The sequence below is a fragment of the Portunus trituberculatus genome, chromosome 44 (assembly GCF_017591435.1).
Source record: "Portunus trituberculatus isolate SZX2019 chromosome 44, ASM1759143v1, whole genome shotgun sequence".
NCBI lineage: Eukaryota > Metazoa > Arthropoda > Malacostraca > Decapoda > Portunidae > Portunus > Portunus trituberculatus.
Genome location: NC_059298.1, coordinates 23356697 through 23375339, shown reverse-complemented (window position 1 = coordinate 23375339; position 18643 = coordinate 23356697). Strand labels below are relative to the sequence as shown.

At 41.9% G+C, this 18643-nt stretch overlaps 2 protein-coding genes and 2 non-coding genes across 16 annotated transcripts in view; 3 read left to right on the top strand and 1 right to left on the bottom strand.

The window, feature by feature from the left end:
* Positions 1-4045: 4045 nt before the first annotated feature.
* On the top strand, positions 4046-15420 carry LOC123518754 (mitogen-activated protein kinase kinase kinase 1-like). Its single transcript, XM_045279756.1, has 3 exons — positions 4046-4069; positions 4520-4705; positions 13578-15420. The coding sequence occupies exons 1-3, from the start codon at positions 4046-4048 to the stop codon at positions 14544-14546; spliced, it is 1179 nt and encodes a 392-aa protein (XP_045135691.1). The 3' UTR covers positions 14547-15420.
* Positions 8004-8076, bottom strand: Trnaa-agc. The gene has a single exon. It is a non-coding gene; the product is annotated as a tRNA-Ala (tRNA).
* Positions 8712-8784, top strand: Trnaa-agc. Its single transcript has one exon. It is a non-coding gene; the product is annotated as a tRNA-Ala (tRNA).
* A 1856-nt stretch (positions 15421-17276) lies between the features above and the next one.
* Positions 17277-18643, top strand: part of LOC123519092 (titin-like) — a 148153-nt gene continuing 146786 nt past the window's right edge. For 11 of the 13 annotated variants that reach the window (XM_045280288.1, XM_045280293.1, XM_045280289.1 and 8 more), the window contains exon 1: positions 17277-17396. The gene's annotated coding sequence lies outside the window, so the exon portion shown is untranslated. The remainder of the gene's footprint in view (positions 17397-18643) is intronic. The other 2 variants (XM_045280297.1, XM_045280299.1) reach the window with 2 other exon arrangements.

The window sequence follows — 18643 nt, the reverse complement described above, 5'->3', positions numbered from 1 at the left end:
CTATTATTCTAGGAAGTTGTATCTGCTGTAACTTGTATTTGAGACCATTTATCCATACCTTGTCAAATGCCTTGGAGACATCTCTTAAAACTATACAACACTGTTTTTTGTCTGAGAGGGATTTTGAAATGGTTTCTGTGATTGTTGCTAGGGCTGTGTCTGTTAATCTGTGTTTGCAGAAACCATGTTGTGTGTCTGGTAGTATATTGTTGTTCTCTAAAAAAGTTCTGACTCTCTCGTTAATTATTTTTTCATAGATTTTGCCAGGTACTTCAAGTAGTGATATGGGGCGGAAGTTATTGGGGTCTGTTGTTGGTTTGTTTGGTTTGGGAATCAATTTTATTTTTGAGTGTTTGAATATGTTTGGGAAATATCCCATGGATAGCGATATGTTGAGAAGTTTTGTGAATATTTCTAAGACTTCATCTGGTAGATTCTGAAGAATGGTCTTATTTATTTTAGAGTATCCTGGTGTGTTATTTTTTAATTGTTTAAAAAAAAATTAATTTTGTGTATTGTGATTTTGGATGTTAAGTAATTACTGTTATTTAGATTATCTGGGTTTCCTTGATGGTAGGGAAGTATTTCTACTATGTTGTTATTAATGTAAGTGTTAACTATTTGATCGTTCTCTTGATCGAACAATATATTTTATGTAAGGTTTATTCTGAAGATATTGCTCCAGATATCTCTGAAGATTTTTTCTTTGTCTTTTTCTTCATATATCTTTTGGTTATTTTGTATTATATACTGTGTTTGATTTGATGTGTTACCTTTTAATTGTTTTACGTTTTGCCAAAATTTCTTTGGGTCTTTATAGAGAGTCTCTGCTTTTCTTATTTTGTTTTCCCAGTTAGTTGTGTTCTGTTTTCTGCATTCTTCTACAATGGTGTGTTTTAAGGTTTTATATGTGATATATTTTGTGTAAGTCCATCCTGATATGAGGCTATATTCCATTAATCGTTTCACCCACCATTGCAGTTCTTTATACGTTGGTTGTATATAGGTTTGTGTGTTGTTTTGTGTGTTCTGGTTGGTATATGTTTTCCCATAGTTGTAGTTATTGCAGTCATCCATTCTTTCAATGACTTTTCCCGAGTTGGTTGGTTGATGTATGGGTCTGTGTTAATGTTATTTGTTTTAAGTTTTGCGTCTTCTTTGAATTCTTCCCAGTTTGTTTTGTTTGTTATGTATATAGGTGGTGTGTTTATTCTAATGGGAGATGAGGTTATTTTTATGATCATGGGTATGTGGTCTGATTCTGTTGTTGGTCCGGGTTGAGAAAGTATGTTGTAGTATGTTTTGTTGTTAGTTAGTATTATATCTGGTGTGGATAAGACGTTGTGAGATATGTATGTTGGGAAATCTGGTCCTATGCGTGTTAATTTGTCATTATCAATACCTACGTTATTATTTGTTTTGTTGTCTAATTTGGGATGATGTGCATTTAAGTCCCCTATGATGTAGGTTGGTATTGACTGGGATGCTATTGCGTGGAAGTCTGGGATTGGTAGATAAGGTCTACGAGGTGGGAGGTATGTTGTTGCGATGTTTATCGGACCTGTACTTGTTTCTATTGTAATTTGCAATATGTCAGTGTCATAATCATCTTTTATTTTGTGTCTCAGGTTATGTTTAACAAGAATAGCTGAACCATCATGCAGTTCATCGCTGGAGTTAGTGAGATAAGTAGTGTAGTTGAATTTTTTTATATTTTCGTGTTTTTTGATCCCGTGACTATTAAGGAGTATTATATCTGGGTTTATATCCTTGTATACGTTACTGAGGAAGGTTTTCTTGTTGTTCCAGTGTTGTACGTTGTGTTGTAAAATAGTGTGTGTGTGGTGTGTGAGTGTCTGTCATGTTGCGTGAGATGTTGGATTAGAGGGTTTTTGTTTCTATTAGTATTACTTGTTGGAGTGTCTGTGGTAGGTTTTTGTCGATTTACTTCGAGATGGGGTTCTCACACACACACACACACACACACACACACACACACACACACACACACACACACACACACACACACACACACACACAGACTGCACAGACAAACACACACACACACACACACACACACACACACACACACACACACACACACACACACGCACGCACGCACGCATGCACGCACACGGTAGCTCAGTGGCTTCACAAGCCAGAGGACCGGGGTTAGATTCCCCGGCCGGGTGGAGATATTTGGGTGTGTCTCCTTTCACGTGTAGCCCCTGTTCACCTAGCAGTGAGTAGGTATGGGATGTAAATCGAGGAGTTGTGACCTTGTTGTCCCGGTGTGTGGTGTGTGCCTGGTCTCAGGCCTATCCCAAGATCGGAAACAATGAGCTCTGAGCTCGTTCCGTAGGGTAACGTCTGGCTGTCTCGTCAGAGACTGCAGCAGATCAAACAGTGAATTACACACACACACACACACACACACACACACACACACACACACACACACACACACACACACACACACACACACACACACACACTCTCTCTCTCTCTCTCTCTCTCTCTCTCTCTCTCTCTCTCTCTCTCTCTCTCTCTCTCTCTCTCTCTCTCTCTCTCTCTCTCTCTCTCTCTCTCTCTCTCTCTAAGTATATAGTATAGTAATAGTTGTAGTGGTGGTGGCGGTGGTTGTGGCGGCGGCGGCGGCAGTAGTGGTTACGGTACAGTTGTAGAAAATAACAGTAGTAAAGAAGAGAGTGGTGGAGGAGGAGACGGGGGAAGAAAGGAAGGTAAGTAGTCAGTCAACGCCTATTGTAATTGTTTTTCCGACAATGAAACGACCAGAGAGTGAGGGATTGGGGGGAGGGGAAGGAGTGGGGAAGGAAGTTGGGTTAAGGAGGGAAAGGAGGAAAAGGAAAGGAAGATAGGTTTGAATCAGGAGGAGGACGAAGCATGGAGGTGAAGTAGAGGAGGGAGAGGAAGGAAGATGGCTTAAAACTGTGTAGAGGAGGAGGAGAAGAGGAGAAGGAGAAGGAGAAGGCGAAGGGAAGAAGAAAAAGAAGAAGAAAGAATAAGGAGAAGACGAAAAAGAAGAAGAAGAAAAGAATAAGGAGTAGGCGAAGAAGAAGAAGAAGAAAAGAATAAGAAGGCGAAGGAGAAGGCGAAGAAGAAGAAGAAGAAGAAGAAGAAGAAGAAGAAGAAGAAGAAGAAGAAGAAGAAGAAGAAGAAGAAGAAGAAGGATAAGAAGAAAAAATAATGAGAAAAAAAGAATAAGGAAGAGAAGGAGAAAAGGAAGGAGGAAGAAAAGAGAAGGAGGAGGAGGAGGAGGAGGAGGAGGAGGAGGAGGAGGAGGAGGAGGAGGAGGAGGAGGAGGAGAAAGAGGAGGAGGAGGGGTACTTTAATCATAACATACCTTCGAAATGTAAAGAAAAATATGAATCAAACAGTGAGTGAAAATAATGATAACAGTGATAACATTGTGTCTTCTTAGCGAGTCCAGTCTGCCTCTTATCCACATCTACGTAATTTAGACAGCGCGGAAAACCAGTTGCGGAATCCACTCGAGTGACGTCACGCTTTCACTTTCTCAGGCATCTGGAGTGACTGGTGTTGGGAAAAAAGGGAAAAAAGGCATGAAACTTTTATGCATGTTTTGCTTAAGATAAACAAAAAAATGTGGGTAAGGAAGGTAGTGGAGTAAGGCAGAACGATTATTTTTACCTTTATTTTATTATTTTATTTATTTATATGTTCATTATTATCATTATCATCATTATTATTATTATTATTATTATTATTATTATTATTATTATTGTTATTAGTGTGTGTGTGGCAGAGCTGTGTAAGATTACGTTAACCTCTTCAGTACCATGACACGTTTTCATATTTATTTTGCTTACTATCTGGTGATTTTATACAGCTTCAGAAACTTGTGTGAGGATTAAAATAGTGAAGACTCTGTGCACTAATCTTCTGACCTCCATAGACCCTTCCTAATGTAAATAAAAGCGTCTTATCATACCCAAAACTCATGATGAAAATGCGTCCCAGTACATAAGGGTTTAATGTAGTTTGGATTGACTTATGATACGGCATGGTAGCGACACAGGCGGCATTGGTATTGCAGATGAGCACAAGTGGCTGAGATGAGGTGAGGTGAGATTGGTAGGGCGGGAAGCTAACGTGTGTAATTTGGAGCCACGGAATGACGGACCAGAGGGTGAAGAGCGGGGGATGCAGGTGGAAGAGGAGTTGGCCCCGTTGGGAATAAGGTAAATAGGAGAGTGACCCATGACCTCTATATAGTGACCCGGTACTTAATTTCGCTTTTTATCTTACTTTTTTCCCCCGTGTATTCGTTTCTACACTATTGTTTATCATCATTGCATTTTGTAATTATCAGTATCTGCGTTTACGGCTGAGGTGTTCGACAAATGCATCGATCGAGGGAATGAAATAATTGGTCATGTTTTACCTCACCACCCGCGCGGCCTCGTCTCCCACCAGGGCCGCGACCTTGCCCCAGTCTCTTAGTTTCTCTGGGGCCGCGCGCGTCTCACTCCCGTAGAGGTCCGTCACTGCCGCTGAGGTGAACACGTGCTTCTCCTCACTGGGAACACCTGCGCCACACTCTGTCCCCCGTCCCGGCCCGCCAACACACCTGCGTGCTCAGTTTACAAGTTACAGCAGTTTCGTGATGAGTGGTGTTGGCGATTCCGTGGTAATGGATTTGCTGGGATTGGAGAGCGAAGTGGTGAGTGGTGAAAGTATTGTGTGTCTGCTATTGTGTGATGTGTTATGAGTGTGTTGTGTCCGCCATGTCTTCATTGTTAACGTGACGCGTTAGAGAGGTGGCGGTGAGGAGAGTGAGTGCCGTGGTAAGGGACGTGAGCGAGGCTGTGAAGTATGTGGTGAAATTGACGTGATTGTGAGTGATTAATTTTGTCAGTGTCTAAACATTTAATTAAGCGTATACTTTTTCAAACAGTAGGATTGAAAATAAACAGATGAAGCATAGAAAGTAGCTCACACTGAACGACTTAAAGGAGTGATCACCGCGCGTTAAGTTGACGAATCTGTGTTATAGTGACTTGTGATTCTTAGGAACTCGTCTCATTATTAATAACAGAGCGGTAATAGCGCCTTTGTTCGCGCTCGCGTCTGTGTGTGTGTGTGTGTGTGTGTGTGTGTGTGTGTGTGTGTGTGTGTGTGTTATGAGCATGAAGTGCCTGTGGCTTAGTGTTTTGAAATTGCATTGCAGAGAACAAGAATGTGAGGCGGTATCGAGGCCGCCGCTGGCCGCTCCTTTCCTCACAGCATACCCGTTATAGTCGCTGCCTTCCTGCCGCTCACACGATTAAAACCAAGGCCTTGATTACAACTATCGGATCGGAACACTCTCCTTTGCTACTCGCAGGAACGCGGTGCATTAAATAATTTAAGGAAGCAGTGTGGCTTTTCTAGATGTAAGTTGTTTAAATTTTGCTTCTTGAAGCTTTGATGAGTTTGTTAGGGAGTATATCAGACTCTAAAGCATTCGGTTATACATAAAGTTAACCGTTTATTTGAATGTATCAGAAGCGGATGAAATTTAAATAATATACCGGAATTAATACGTCATGATTAGTGGTGGCGAGGGAGCGCCCGAGTCACAGCCGCACCCTATCTGTAATGTGACTTTGTATTCGTTTGAATATTATACGTACAATAGACTGACGAAAGTATTTGTGCCTCGTGGGGCTCACATGGCGGTGAAAACGTTGATAGCGTTAGTTATACTGTTATTCCTTCGTTGCTGCAACTGTGCTTAGTTAGTGTGGGAAAATTATGAAGTTAGTATCTAAAAATGCATGGATTGCGTTACTACCACGGATGTTTTCCTTGTCCTTTGTGTTGTTGCACAAGGGAGTGACGTACACGGCGTCGTGGCGTCATCAGGTGTGCCGGATCTCACTTCCACTGCTTGGTAAACTTGGGCTTTCCTCTGTCTGGAACAACAATTTAGAAATAATAATAGTAATATAGTAAAAATAATGATAATATTAACAAGTTTACAATAAAGTGATCTGGCGACGTTGAAGGTGTCGTCAGGAGCGCCTTGATCGTGCTGCCTTGGAGGGAAGCAGTCTATGATAGTGAGATAACTGGCAGCCACACCAACAAAATGTATCCTTTGATTATTTGTATTTTTGTAGTTTGTTATGGATGCAAAGTTATGTGTGTTCCTGCCTCACCATTAGCTTAACACTACAGTACTGTGGAAATCACGTAACTCGCTCACGAATGTTGCCAGATGTAATATTAACTGAATATAAAAACACGTACTAGTCTTCGAAATTACTACCCAAATGTACTACACTAGGAAACATTCTTCGTACGTAAGCCATTGAAATCACATTGTTTAGTCTACCACACTCGGTCACGAAGCAACAGAATGACGCCAGACTCGTGACATCACTTTGGGAAGTCTGATAGCAAGGCAGTATTTGACTCCTAGTAACCCCTGACTCACTACTTTCCCTTACCAACTTACCGGGTTTTCTACGTCAGCACGGAAACATCCTGCCTTCTCTTATCTTATCTGACTCCACGCCACCACTACGCACAGAAATAGAGTAGTCATCCCCTTGTAGCAGTGGCACATCAAAGAAAATGGACTTAAAAGGACTGTCTTAAATATATATCTACTCATGTTTCGTTCTTTTTATCAGTGTATTTAAGCCTTTCACTTACCAAAACGTGGATGACTAATGTGCTTGTGGCTTCTAGGGGACAGCCGTAAGAAGAGCAGGGCAAGGAATCGACAAAATATCCAGTACAACACGTTAATATAATTTTGACACTCCTAAATGTTACTCGTGCAGTTATCATTGTTTGTGTTACTTGGTTTGTGCTGATATTGGGAGAGCATTGTACTGGTGAATGGTGTTACTTTGCTGTACTCCGTCGCATTCTGCAGTATTGGGCAGTTGTTTATATCTGATCTTTCTCATCAAGCATGACAACATATTGGTTTGTATATCGAAGTATCTGTTCTAACATCGGCTACTGATAGAATGGTGGATGGTGTAACTCTGTACTATTCTGCCCTACACTCTTTCCTATTCTGCCGTATACTCCATCCTGTTCTGTCCTATACTCTGTCCTATTCTGCCGTTTACTCTGTCCTATTCTGTCCTATATTCTGTACTATTCTGCCCTATACTCTTTCCTATTCTGTCCTATTCTGCCGTATACTCTGTCCTATTCTGCCGTATTAGGTTTACTGTTCTTTCTAATGAAGCATGGCGACATCTCATTATATTTCTCCGTTTTAACATCAACCGAAATTTGGCGTAACGAAATCTCTGCATCTAAAATATTTCAAAAAAAAAAAAAAAAAAAAAAAGATAATGAAATCTCTCCTGTACATATAAAATTCTTCAAAATGTAACGAACTTACGCTCAATGAAATGTCTCTTAATTTCCCCACAAGCAAAATAACGTAGCTGGAGACCTTACCCGACCTAACGTAACCCCCGGGCGAGTGCATCACAGTTCTTGCCGAGGTTGGGCGGGGGAAGGGATCTGAACTGAACGATGTGTGTTAATCTATGTGCAGTATTTGTGTATTTGTATTGTATTGTACGGGTAATTGTGGACTTCAATGTGAAGATTGGTTTGATGGAAGCCCTGTATCGGCAGCGTTTATCGGCTTGAGTGTGCCTTCGTGACTAAATTTTAAGTTTTTATTAGTAACGATTCTGTGATTTCTCAGGCGTTTGAGTCTCGCATAATTTTACTCATTTCATTACGTTTTGTAAGCTGATGTTTTCTAACGAATTATTTTTTAACTTTGTTTAAATTTTTCATAAACTTTTCATTTAAATTTTGTATTAGATAGAAATTGTATATTTTAAGCACGTCATTAGATTATCATTATCCTTTGATTGTCCATAATAATTCCCAATTTCTGCCTCGTATGTGTCGCCGCCAGTGGACAAAGTAAGCGTACAGCTGTACGTTTGGCGTCGATTTTTGTCTGAAACTTTCGTTTTGTTAAATGGAAAAATTGGAGATGCGGGGTATCGATCCCCGTACCTCTCACATGCTAAGCGAGCGCTCTACCATTTGAGCTACATCCCCTCCTGAAGGGAAGAGCTTCGGGCGCTTTCTTCTCGAGTGAAAAACGAACGAAGTAATCCATTAAAACGTCTTTTCAACTTTTCTTTTGTGGTAGAAGGAGGTTTTGAACATCATGTTATAGTAAACATAGATACAGTTCACCAGCAAGCCCTACACAAGACATGGTCCTAATCTTGCACTCTCCGGTGCTGCCTTTGAGCACACCTGCCACTTAGATAACGTGAAGGTACGCTTCATGGTAGTGTGAAGCTCAAATATTAGTTGTGGAGAAGAGTTGGTTTAGGCACGAGAAGCCAAATAAATAGCAGCGTTCACATTCAGCGCTAAGTCGCCAACACGTGGCTGAGGAACAGACCCGCTCGGGGAAGGTGAACCTGTTTGCGGTGAAAGGCGGCGCGGGGTGGCGAGGCGGTCAGCGGGTGGGTGTGGTGGGACCGCTGTCTAAAGGATGGGGGGATAGTGGAGAGTGTCTTTTGTTGAATGTCACTTCCTATATCGTTGTATTTTCATGTTTACTGTTAAATGACGTCCATAAGTACGATTAGAAAACTACACTGATAAATCTGCTGTTTAATTTGTGTTTTCTTCGTCTGACGGGTTAGTTAAGACAGCTACTGATGGCCTTCACTTCAGACGGGGATGTAGCTCAGATGGTAGAGCGCTCGCTTAGCATGTGAGAGGTACGGGGATCGATACCCCGCATCTCCAAGTTTTTCTCTCTACCAACGTGATGTTTGATGTGGTGAATGGACGACAGACACGTGATTATGATAGGCATATTTTTCTGTTCTGGTGGGATGGGTACAGTTCCCAACCTAGAAAGAATATCAGTCATTCATTAGTCGGTTAAGTTGGGCAAAGCAAGTCAAACCGTTTCTTCATCTCCCGCAGCCATAAGTTTCTCGATGTCCACAGCATTAAAAAGACCAATATAAAAACACCATTATATTGCATTACTTAATCAAATGAACTAATGAAGTGAACATTTTGTGGCTTGAAGTGAAATCATACAATCATCAACAATAACTTAGATATTAGAGAAAGCGACAATAGCCTAGATGTGAGAGAAATCACAGGCAAAGATATAGTAAATGATATTACATTAGGTAAGACACAGGTACAAAGTTGAAAAAGCTTCGGTCAAACGCTTCCCACCATCAAGTCAGTAACAATGTACAACTCACGGTTCATTTCAGGTTCCTTTCCGTCCCTCGTCAGTGTAATAATAATGCTGCGTGACAAGAGACAGTGTGGTGGAGTAGTACGCTCTTGTGTGTGTGTGTGTGTGTGTGTGTGTGTGTGTGTGTGTGTGTGTTATTATTATTTTTATTATTTTATTATTATTATTATTATTATTATTATTATTATTATTATTATTATTATTATTATTATTATTATTATTATTATTATTATTATTATTATTGCGCTTAAGATAATTCTACACCTGCATATGTGTAAGTGCTATAGAAATGTACAGTATGTACAATTTTTACCATTTTTTAGGATGAGTGTATAGATATTCATAACTTTTATTTTTATTTTTTTGCAGCATAATATTGGAAAATCGTGGTTACTATTAACAAATTATTCATTTTATTGTAGTTAATGTTTTAATTCATTCATAAATCAGAGGGATCAAATACAGTAAGGCGTTGAGCTAGACTATGGTGGGTGTTGAGTGATATGATGTGTAGGTGATGTAGGAACACACTGCGCTCCTTCACGCAAACTTTCACGGCGTGGCTTCACTCAATGATACGTTTTGTGGGGATGTAAACTGTCGAGGAGGAAATTACTGAAAAATAAGTTATGATGCTAAAGTTAGTAGGTATGTTAGAATGCTTGTTTTTAATTGTCACTGCACTAAATACTGATCCCTTTATATATAAATTATTGTTTAAGTGCATATCTTATTCATTTTTGCTGGATGTTTGCATACGAAGTTCGCAATTTTTAAGTGAATGATTATCCATGCATTAATGTTATTCTTGTACTCTATGCATTAATGTTATTCTTATAATCTCTCTCTCTCTCTCTCTCTCTCTCTCTCTCTCTCTCTCTCTCTCTCTCTCTCTCTCTCTCTCTCTCTCTCTCTCTCTCTCTCAACCCCTTTTCATTCAGGCATTCAGGTTTGGCATCTCCCAGGTTCCATTCACTTGCTCCTCACAACTCAGATTTGTGTGAGGAATTGTTTACAGAGAGAGGCGACTGGCACGGAACCTGAGCTCAGTTATGGGTAAACTCAGCAGTGTCGCTTCCAAACTTTGCTGAGATTATGTAAAAATAGTTCTTCTGTGAAATATTCCTCTCTAGAATTTCCTTTTTAACCCCTTCAACACTGGGACACATTGAAATTTTGTGTACGATTAGACCAATTTATTGACCTTAGGAAGGGTCTGTGGAGGTGAGAAAATTAATGGTTAGTCTTCACTATTTTAATTCCCCACATAAGTTTCTGAAGCTGTATAAAATCGCCAAATAATAGCCAGAGTAAATATGGAAACGAGTCATGGTGCTGAAGGGGTTAAGTTTGTGTACTGGTGATGTTTGTATGTATGTATGTAAGTACAGTGGTATATGTTAATGATGGTTAGTCTTTCGTATTTTTGTCTCTTTTTTTTTCAAAGTGAGGAACTAAATCAAATAACTTTTTAGGGAGTTTTCATCTTTAATTTACTTCTGAGATGAAGATTTGAGCGTTTTTTCGTTTTTCCTTATCTAGATGCCTTGCTTCGTAGAGGCGGAAAAAAATGAATTGGGAATAGAATGTATAATATTAAACTTCGTAATAACTGCATATACTCATACACTATCCCTGTCAAAAGTTAACAGGAAGGAACTGTATGTGAACAGGCAAGGAGGGGTAAACATGCTGATTTCCTCTCTGGGAATTCAGAAGTACTTTTTTTTTTTATTTATTTATTTATCTATTTATTTATTATTATTTTTTTTTTCAATACTAGCACTCGCTGATCATTACAATATGTAGACTCGGTGAAACAGAAACCTTGATACGGGATATTTCTCTGTAAAATTTAAGTAACAGTTTCAGAGGTAAAATATGACTTTAAATGTTACACGAGACACGAAACGCGTTAAAAATTGAACTGGTAAGCTTTTATATTACCATTATTTTCATTTATTTATTTATTATTTATTTTTTTTTTTTGCTAACCATTATCATAACTAACTTTTCGAAAACAGCAAATTGAGCAGGTTTTTGTATATCCTTTTCTTCTCTCCCTTCCATTTTCTATTCCCATGCCCGGCCCTGTCACATGTGGGAAGGAAAAAAAAAAACGGGAACGTGAGGCGCCTCTGTTGTGTATCCGTGTGATGCTCGCCCTCTTGAATCTAGACAGTTCCGGGGATAAGCCTATCTGACCCTTTCATAGTTGGCCTGGTCGGAGGAGGAGAAGGAGGATGAGGAGAAGGAGAGGAAAGTAGTAGTAGTAGTAGTAGTAGTAGTAGTAGTAGTAGTAGTAGTAGTAGTAGTAGTAGTATGTGTTGTAGTAGTAGTAGTCGTAGTATGTGTTGTTATTGTTGTTGTTATAATGGAGAAGTAGTAGTAGTAGTAGTAGTAGTAGTAGTAGTAGTAGTAGTAGTAGTAGTATGTGTTGTTATTGTTGTTGTTATAATGTATTAGTAGTAGTCGTAGTATGTGTTGTTGTTCATATAATGGAGTAGTAGTAATAATAGTATGTGTTATTGTTGATGTTATAATGGAGTAGTAATAGAAGTAGAAGCAATAGTAGTATCTGTTGTTGTTATTATAGAATAGTAGTAGTAATAGTAGTATCAGTTGTAGTAGTAGTAGTAGTAGTAGTAGTAGTAGTAACAGTAGTAGTAGTAGTAGTAGTAGTAGTAATAGTAGTAGTAGTAGTACGTAGTAGTGGTGGTGGTGGTTTCTGCTGTACATATTGGTGTTGGGCAGGATACGGGGATGTAAATGTAATGCCGTAACATAACTTCATCGTTTAACTAAAACCGCTGATGTGAATTGGCTCTTGAAAAAGTGTAAAGTCGCAGTGTTCGGCATTCACTCCTTTCTGGCTGCTGGTGTGGAGTTTAGCGCGAAGTATGACCGGTGGGACGTATGATGGCTCAGTTATCCATTTGTCGTTCCCAGGCTTTGAAACACATGCCAAAGAACAGAGAGGTAAAATTAAAACGTCTTCTGAACTTTTCTTGTGAGGGAGAATGTGGTTTTGAATATCATGCAACAGTAAACAGTTGTCATTTCCAAGCTTTGAAACACGTATAGTCTCCTTTCAGTTCTGGTTTTATCTCGCGTCACCTTTACCTGTTCATTTTTCTGTACCTCGTAGGCTCTTATTCTCAAACACTTTTGCCCTTCATCTCCACTATTTCAAAAGGCTTGATTTAAATTGACACTGAGTTTTTAGGGGTGTTTTTACGTTTTTAGAGGCAGAACAAAAAAATTTCCCTATTATTAACTAGAGACACTCATGAAAACTCCACTAGGCGTCCCTGCGTCCCTGTGGCCTTGAAAACATTCATGTTGAGAGAATAAAGCGTTTCTGAATACGGATCATAGAAGAGTGGAGTTGTGACTACCTTCTCTTCCAATTTTCTTGTTTTATTGAGTTGCTTTTCGTCTTTAAAGGTACACGTGTTTCTGGCTCAGTCGCATGCCGTCATTGTTATAGTTTTGCCTTAGTTGAATATCTGTAAGGGGTTGGTTGGGTGTTTTTGTGCTTAATCAGTGTGGTGGTGAGGGACTTTATGGTGGTGGGAACACTTCATGTAGATTCAAATACCAGAGGGAAACAAACAATTTTATCTTTTTGTTAACTTTGATTCTTTCTTAGATACCATTTGGAATATATGAGGACAGGGAAGTCAAAAAATAAAAGAAACGTAAAAAGCAAATCAGATGATGCATTAGTTGGTCATTTCACAAAAGAAAACCATTTATAATCAGAATGATGGTTTGTATTAGGTGGATGCGTCCTACAGTATAAGTTGACAGGTTCATGGGAAGGGAGATGTGTAAGGGTGGCTTGCGTGAGGTGTGGTGGATGTGATGGTAGTGCATGAAGTAAAGATGAACATAGCTGGTAATGTAGGGAAGTGTGGGGAGTGTGTGAGTCGATCAGTTGTTACTTAAAGTAAAGTGTGTGAGGTGGAGAAGGAGGAAATGTGTGTGGGTGTATGGAAATCTGTGCCTGGTAGATACGCATTGAGGAAAAAAAAAGATGAGTAGGAGCTTTGGCACTGTCGTGACAATCAAATATCTACAAAATGTGACCTGAAGAAATAAATGCGGTGATTGTGATTGTGATGATAACGGTGGTGGTGGTGGTGGTGGTGGTGAATAGTAATTAATGCAGTACGATAATTGACGCGGCATCAGGAGTGAAGGTCATAACCAGTGTGCAACAGAAAATATCTTGAGCAGCCTGAGGTGCAGAGCCAGCGTGCTCTATGATGGCGGCCTGAGTCTCTCTGATATTCATCCCTGAACCATTCCCCACCAGACCAGGACTGCCTCCACCATGGACGCTGTGGAAGCCGCGCCTGTCGCCGGCAAGGTTGAGGCGAGGATCGGTAGTGACGGGGCTGATGTCGTGGATAGTCAAGTGAACCATGAGATATACAATGATGACGTGGAGTTCCTGCGTGCGCGAGTGCCATTCATCAGTGCTGAGGACATGGACGCCTTGGAGGTGGTCAGACCGCTGGCTGAGGGCAGCTTCGGATGTACTACCATCGTATCCTGCAACGGCATGAAGACCATCAAGAAGGTCCTGAAGTGCGAGGAGAACGTGAAGCAGATGTTGTGGGAGGCCCGCGTCACCGCCGAGCTGAACGGCACGGGCGGGGCGCCACGCGTCATGGCTGTCTGCTTTCATCCACCAGCCATCCTCCTGGCTCACTCTGGCCGCACCTACGATGACTTCGTGGAGCGCCACTGTACGGTCGGTGGGTTTCTGGATTCCATCGTGGTCATTGCCCAGCTACTTAGTGAAATCCACCTCATAGGCTTCCTCCACAACGACCTGAAGGGCAGCAACATCATGGTCCAGGGCCCAAACCCTCGCCCCTCCCTCCATATCATTGACTATGGGTTGGCCACGCGGATCGGTGCACCCTTCAACTTTGAGTTCTTCGGGATAAACCCCAACGCCCTGAAGAAATATTCCTCATTCCGGTCCCCTGAGATGTTCAAGGGACTGCCCCTGGGCAGCGCCAGTGATGTGTTCAGCCTGGGGGTGATGATAGGCGACGTGGTGCATTACGCCAAGTTCCCGCTGTTCAAGAAGCTGCTGGCACCCGTCATGTCTCGCTGCGCCATGGTGAACCCTGAGCTGCGGCCCACGCTGGCTGAACTCGCCCTAGAGGTGGTTCAAGTGAAGGCAAAAATGTCTCAGAAGATTCAGAGGAAGCGCATTGAGAACATCCGTGGCCAGAGTGTCAGTCCAAAGAAAAGCAAGGGCCGCCGCTGAGTCGTCACCACACAGGCCGGCACCGCGGGTTGGATCCGGGACTCCTTTGGGAATGATTTGATGCTTTGCTTTGCTGGTGTTGATAATTCTCCTGAAATTCCTGTCACCAGTATGTCATGCGTTCATTCATAAGCCACTGAAATTAACCTCCAGTTATCATACTGTGTCGAATCATTGCTGGTTGAATCAAAATTTTGCCGAACAATAAATAAAAGTAATTTTGTTATTCATTCTCAAAAGGTTTCCCAATTCGGTGTTGGTGAGCTGTCAGAGTAACAACATCACCAACACCAGCACCCAGATGTCATAACACTAGGAGCTGTGATGCAAATATAAGTATTTATCATTCCTGACAGGAAGACAAACCATCACATCAGTACAGTGATCTGTAATGCCACCACCACCACCACCACCACCACCACTAACAGCACCACCATCGTTTTTATCATCATCATCATCATCATCATCATCATCATCATCATCTCACTAATGACTAGAACACCACCACCATCACACACTCCATCATCATCATCATCCACACCATATTTCCACTGGTTTCCACTTCATTCCACATCACTCCCATTAACACCACCACCACCACCACCACCACCTTCACCCATTACATTCCACACCTTCACAAGAAAAAGACACAAATTATATCATTCCATTCTCGTTTCACCCTTTTTTTTTCGACTTCATCAAATGCAGAACTAGGAATTAGGATATATAACATTATTCACCCAATTTTTAAGTACTGCTGTTCTTTTAGTGTCATTAGGTCATTATTGGTGTACTACATTTTATCCTTTTTGTACTTTTTTATACCATGTCTTTTAAAAGTGCCTGATGCTAATAATAAAGTTTTGTAGATTTGTATCCCTGTATTCTATCAAATCCTTCGCTAATTGAATGAGTAATAGTGATTGATGGTAAGGAGAGTTAAGAAAGACAAGGAGATTCATTATTGTTATTACTTTTCATTATTTTTCAATGTATTTTCTGTTTTTTCGTAAGTTTTCATGTTGATAGTGAAGGATAAACCAGGTAAATGCTGCTATTATTGTGTCACTTTGTTTGTTCATCTTGAAGAAAAATAGGTGCAGAGAGAGAGAGAGAGAGAGATAGGTAGATCGATAAATAGACAAATATAATGAAAATAGGTAGATAGATAGATAGATAGACAGATAGATAGATATAGATAGACATAAATAGATAAATACCAGTAGAAGGCTCCTCCTCCTCCTCCTCCTCTGCGTCACATCATTACATTTTATCTTTGTTTTCCTTCTTCAGCTAATCGTTTACTCCATTAAACGGACACACACACACACACACACACACACACACACACACACACACACACACACACACACACACACACACACACACACACACACACACACACACACACACACACACTCTCTCTCTCTCTCTCTCTCTCTCTCTCTCTCTCTCTCTCTCTCTCTTTGCGTCTCAAACTTTTGTCCTAATAGGAGTTTGTTGGATGACTTGTTGTGTGCATTATTATTATTATTATTATTATTATTATTATTATTATTATTATTATTGGGGTAGTGGTGGTGGCAGTAGCTGTTGTAATAGTAGTAGCACAGTTGTTATAGATGTAATGGTTGTAATATTGACTGTAGTAGTAGTAGTAGTAGTAGTACTGTATATATAGTAGCAGCAGCAGCAAAAATATCATTAAGTAATTTTCTTAAAGACAATACTTGAGTAATTATTTTGCCTTTACAGTGTGTCAGTCTTGCTATAATACTGTTCCCTCCTGTTGCTTTCCCCGCCTCGCTCTTTCCTCCTCACGGCGCTGCCTGGGTCGGTGTGGGGTGGCACGGGTCACTATCAGGGCCATGGTGGAAGGGTTGCCGCCCCCAGCTTCTTCCCGTCTTCCTCCCTTCCCTGGCGGCTGTTGCTTATTTGGGCGACGTAAACTCCACGTGCAGGGAAGGAGGAACAGTTGGAGGAGGAAGAGGAGGAAAAGGGGGGAGGAGGAAAGAGCTGGATATTCCCTCCTCCGACTTTCCTAAACTGGCACCCTCCTCCTCTCCTCCTCCTCCTCCTCCTCCTCCTCCTCCTCCTCCTCCTCCTCCTCCTCCTCCTCCTCCTCCTCACCCTCATCCTCCTCCTCCTTCTCCTCCTCCTCATCCTCATCGTCCTCGTCCTCGTCCTCGTCCTCGTCCTCGTCCTCGTCCTCTTCCTCTTCCTCGTCCTCCTCCTCCTCCTCCTCCTCCTCCCTCCTCCTCCTCCTCCTCCTCCTCCTCCTCCTATCTTCTGCAAATCAGTTGGAATGATTTGCTTTTCAATTACATCATTGTTTTCCTTTACTCACCACGGCGTGGTGACTGGTGGCAGCAGGTCGCTGCCCTGCTCCTGGGATAAACAAATGCAGCTTGGCCTCTCGATTCGGACCTGTGTGTGTGTGTGTGTGTGTGTGTGTGTGTGTGTGTGTGTGTGTGTGTGTGTGTGTCTGTCTGTCTGTCTGTCTGTCTGTCTGTCTGTCTGTCTGTCTGTCTGTCTGTCTGTTCCGGCCTCGTAGTATAGCCAGAAACACTCCCACGTCCACCCATCCCCACCTCTCCCCTCCCCTTCCTCCCTTCCCATTACCCCACCAAGTGCTGTGACGCGCTCCTCCACACCTGAGCCAGCCACGCCCCCCTCTCCTCCCACTCGCCAGCACACCTGAGCGCAGCATTACCCACCCTCGCGTCCCAGTTCCACCTCTGCCGCCGCCCTGACGCAGTTCCTTCAAGGTGTCTCGCTGCCCCTCCAACCCTCCCTCCCTCTCTCCTACCGTGCCTGCGCTGCGACGCTCTTGGCTGCCCGCTGAAGCAAGTAAGAGTGTGTTTTGACAGTCTTCAGCGTCCCGTGGCCAGGGTGAGCGTGGCTTGTGGAGTGACTCTATAGCGGCTGGCTGTGTCTGGCAATGGGCTATGGGGCGCCTCGTGGGGGGCTGAGAGGAAGTGTTTATGTGTTCATGTACTCTATATTTTCATTACTTAAGACGTGCTTGGATGAGAGCAGTGTTGCGTGCACCTAATGTGAAGTGCTTGAAGAGATTGTTACTCATTCGCGCGCTCACACACACACACACACACACACACACACACACACACACACACACACACACACACACACACACACACACACACACACACACACACACACACACAGGTGGCTTAACCAGATGATGAGTGAAGTAAGAGTGTAGCGCAGGCAGGTGAGGCGGAAGGAGACGCAAGGGATGGAGGAAATACACAACAGTTTACGTTAAAACGCATACACACTTCACGACCCACTCAACTCACGCTGACTCACGCCTGTTGCAACACACGGTGGGTTTCTTAACATATTAATTGCCTTGTGTTGTACGTGAAAGTTCAAAATACTGTTTTCTATGCGAGAGAATCACTGGTAAAGAAACACTAAGGGAGACTCGGAACCAAACCTTACGTCGTGTGAAAGGATGAGGGAAGAGAACTGGGATTGTTTGACTGAATGAGTGAGTGAGAGAACGAGAAATTAAGCGAGTGAGTGAGTGATTTAATGGTAATGGATCAACGGAGTGAAGTGGAAGAAAGAAGAAAATGGAAGAAATACTATAGGAGGTTAAGTAAGATGCCTAGGAGTTGATAATGAACGTGAGAGGATAACATAACATAACATAAGAAACATAGCAAGGGAAGACATGAAAAATGGAGTTAAGCCAGGCGTTAGTGAAGAACGTAAAAGATAGGACGAGAAAAGATAAAGGAAGCAAGTACATGAGTAATGAGTGAAGCGTGCGTTAATCAGGAAGGAGATAGTGAAGTGTTTAGATGCAAAGTGTATGATGTACTAAGGGAGTGTGGAGTGTCGCCCCGCTCACCTCCCACACCTTGCAGGGATTGAAAGACCCCAGCATTCTTGATCTTCACCTTGCCTCCACGTCTCTTCCCACCATGACACTTAATTATGCATAAAAATAGACTTCAATTCGTGTTTACTTCTTTTTCTTCTGGTAGCAGGTTATAAGTACACGTCCCCACCATTTTGCATGTATATATGACATAACATAACAAAGCTTCATCTTTGGGAGAAAA

What these genes read in the sequence shown, in the direction of transcription:
- LOC123518754 (XM_045279756.1), top strand. Translation starts at nt 4,046, where the DNA reads ATGGTAGCGACACAGGCGGCATTG. An exon ending in TAGCGACACAGGCGGCATTG is followed by an intron (nt 4,070 to 4,519) that starts GTATTGCAGATG and finishes TCACTCCCGTAG; the next exon opens with AGGTCCGTCACTGCCGCTGA. An exon ending in TGGGATTGGAGAGCGAAGTG is followed by an intron (nt 4,706 to 13,577) that starts GTGAGTGGTGAA and finishes ATTCCCCACCAG; the next exon opens with ACCAGGACTGCCTCCACCAT.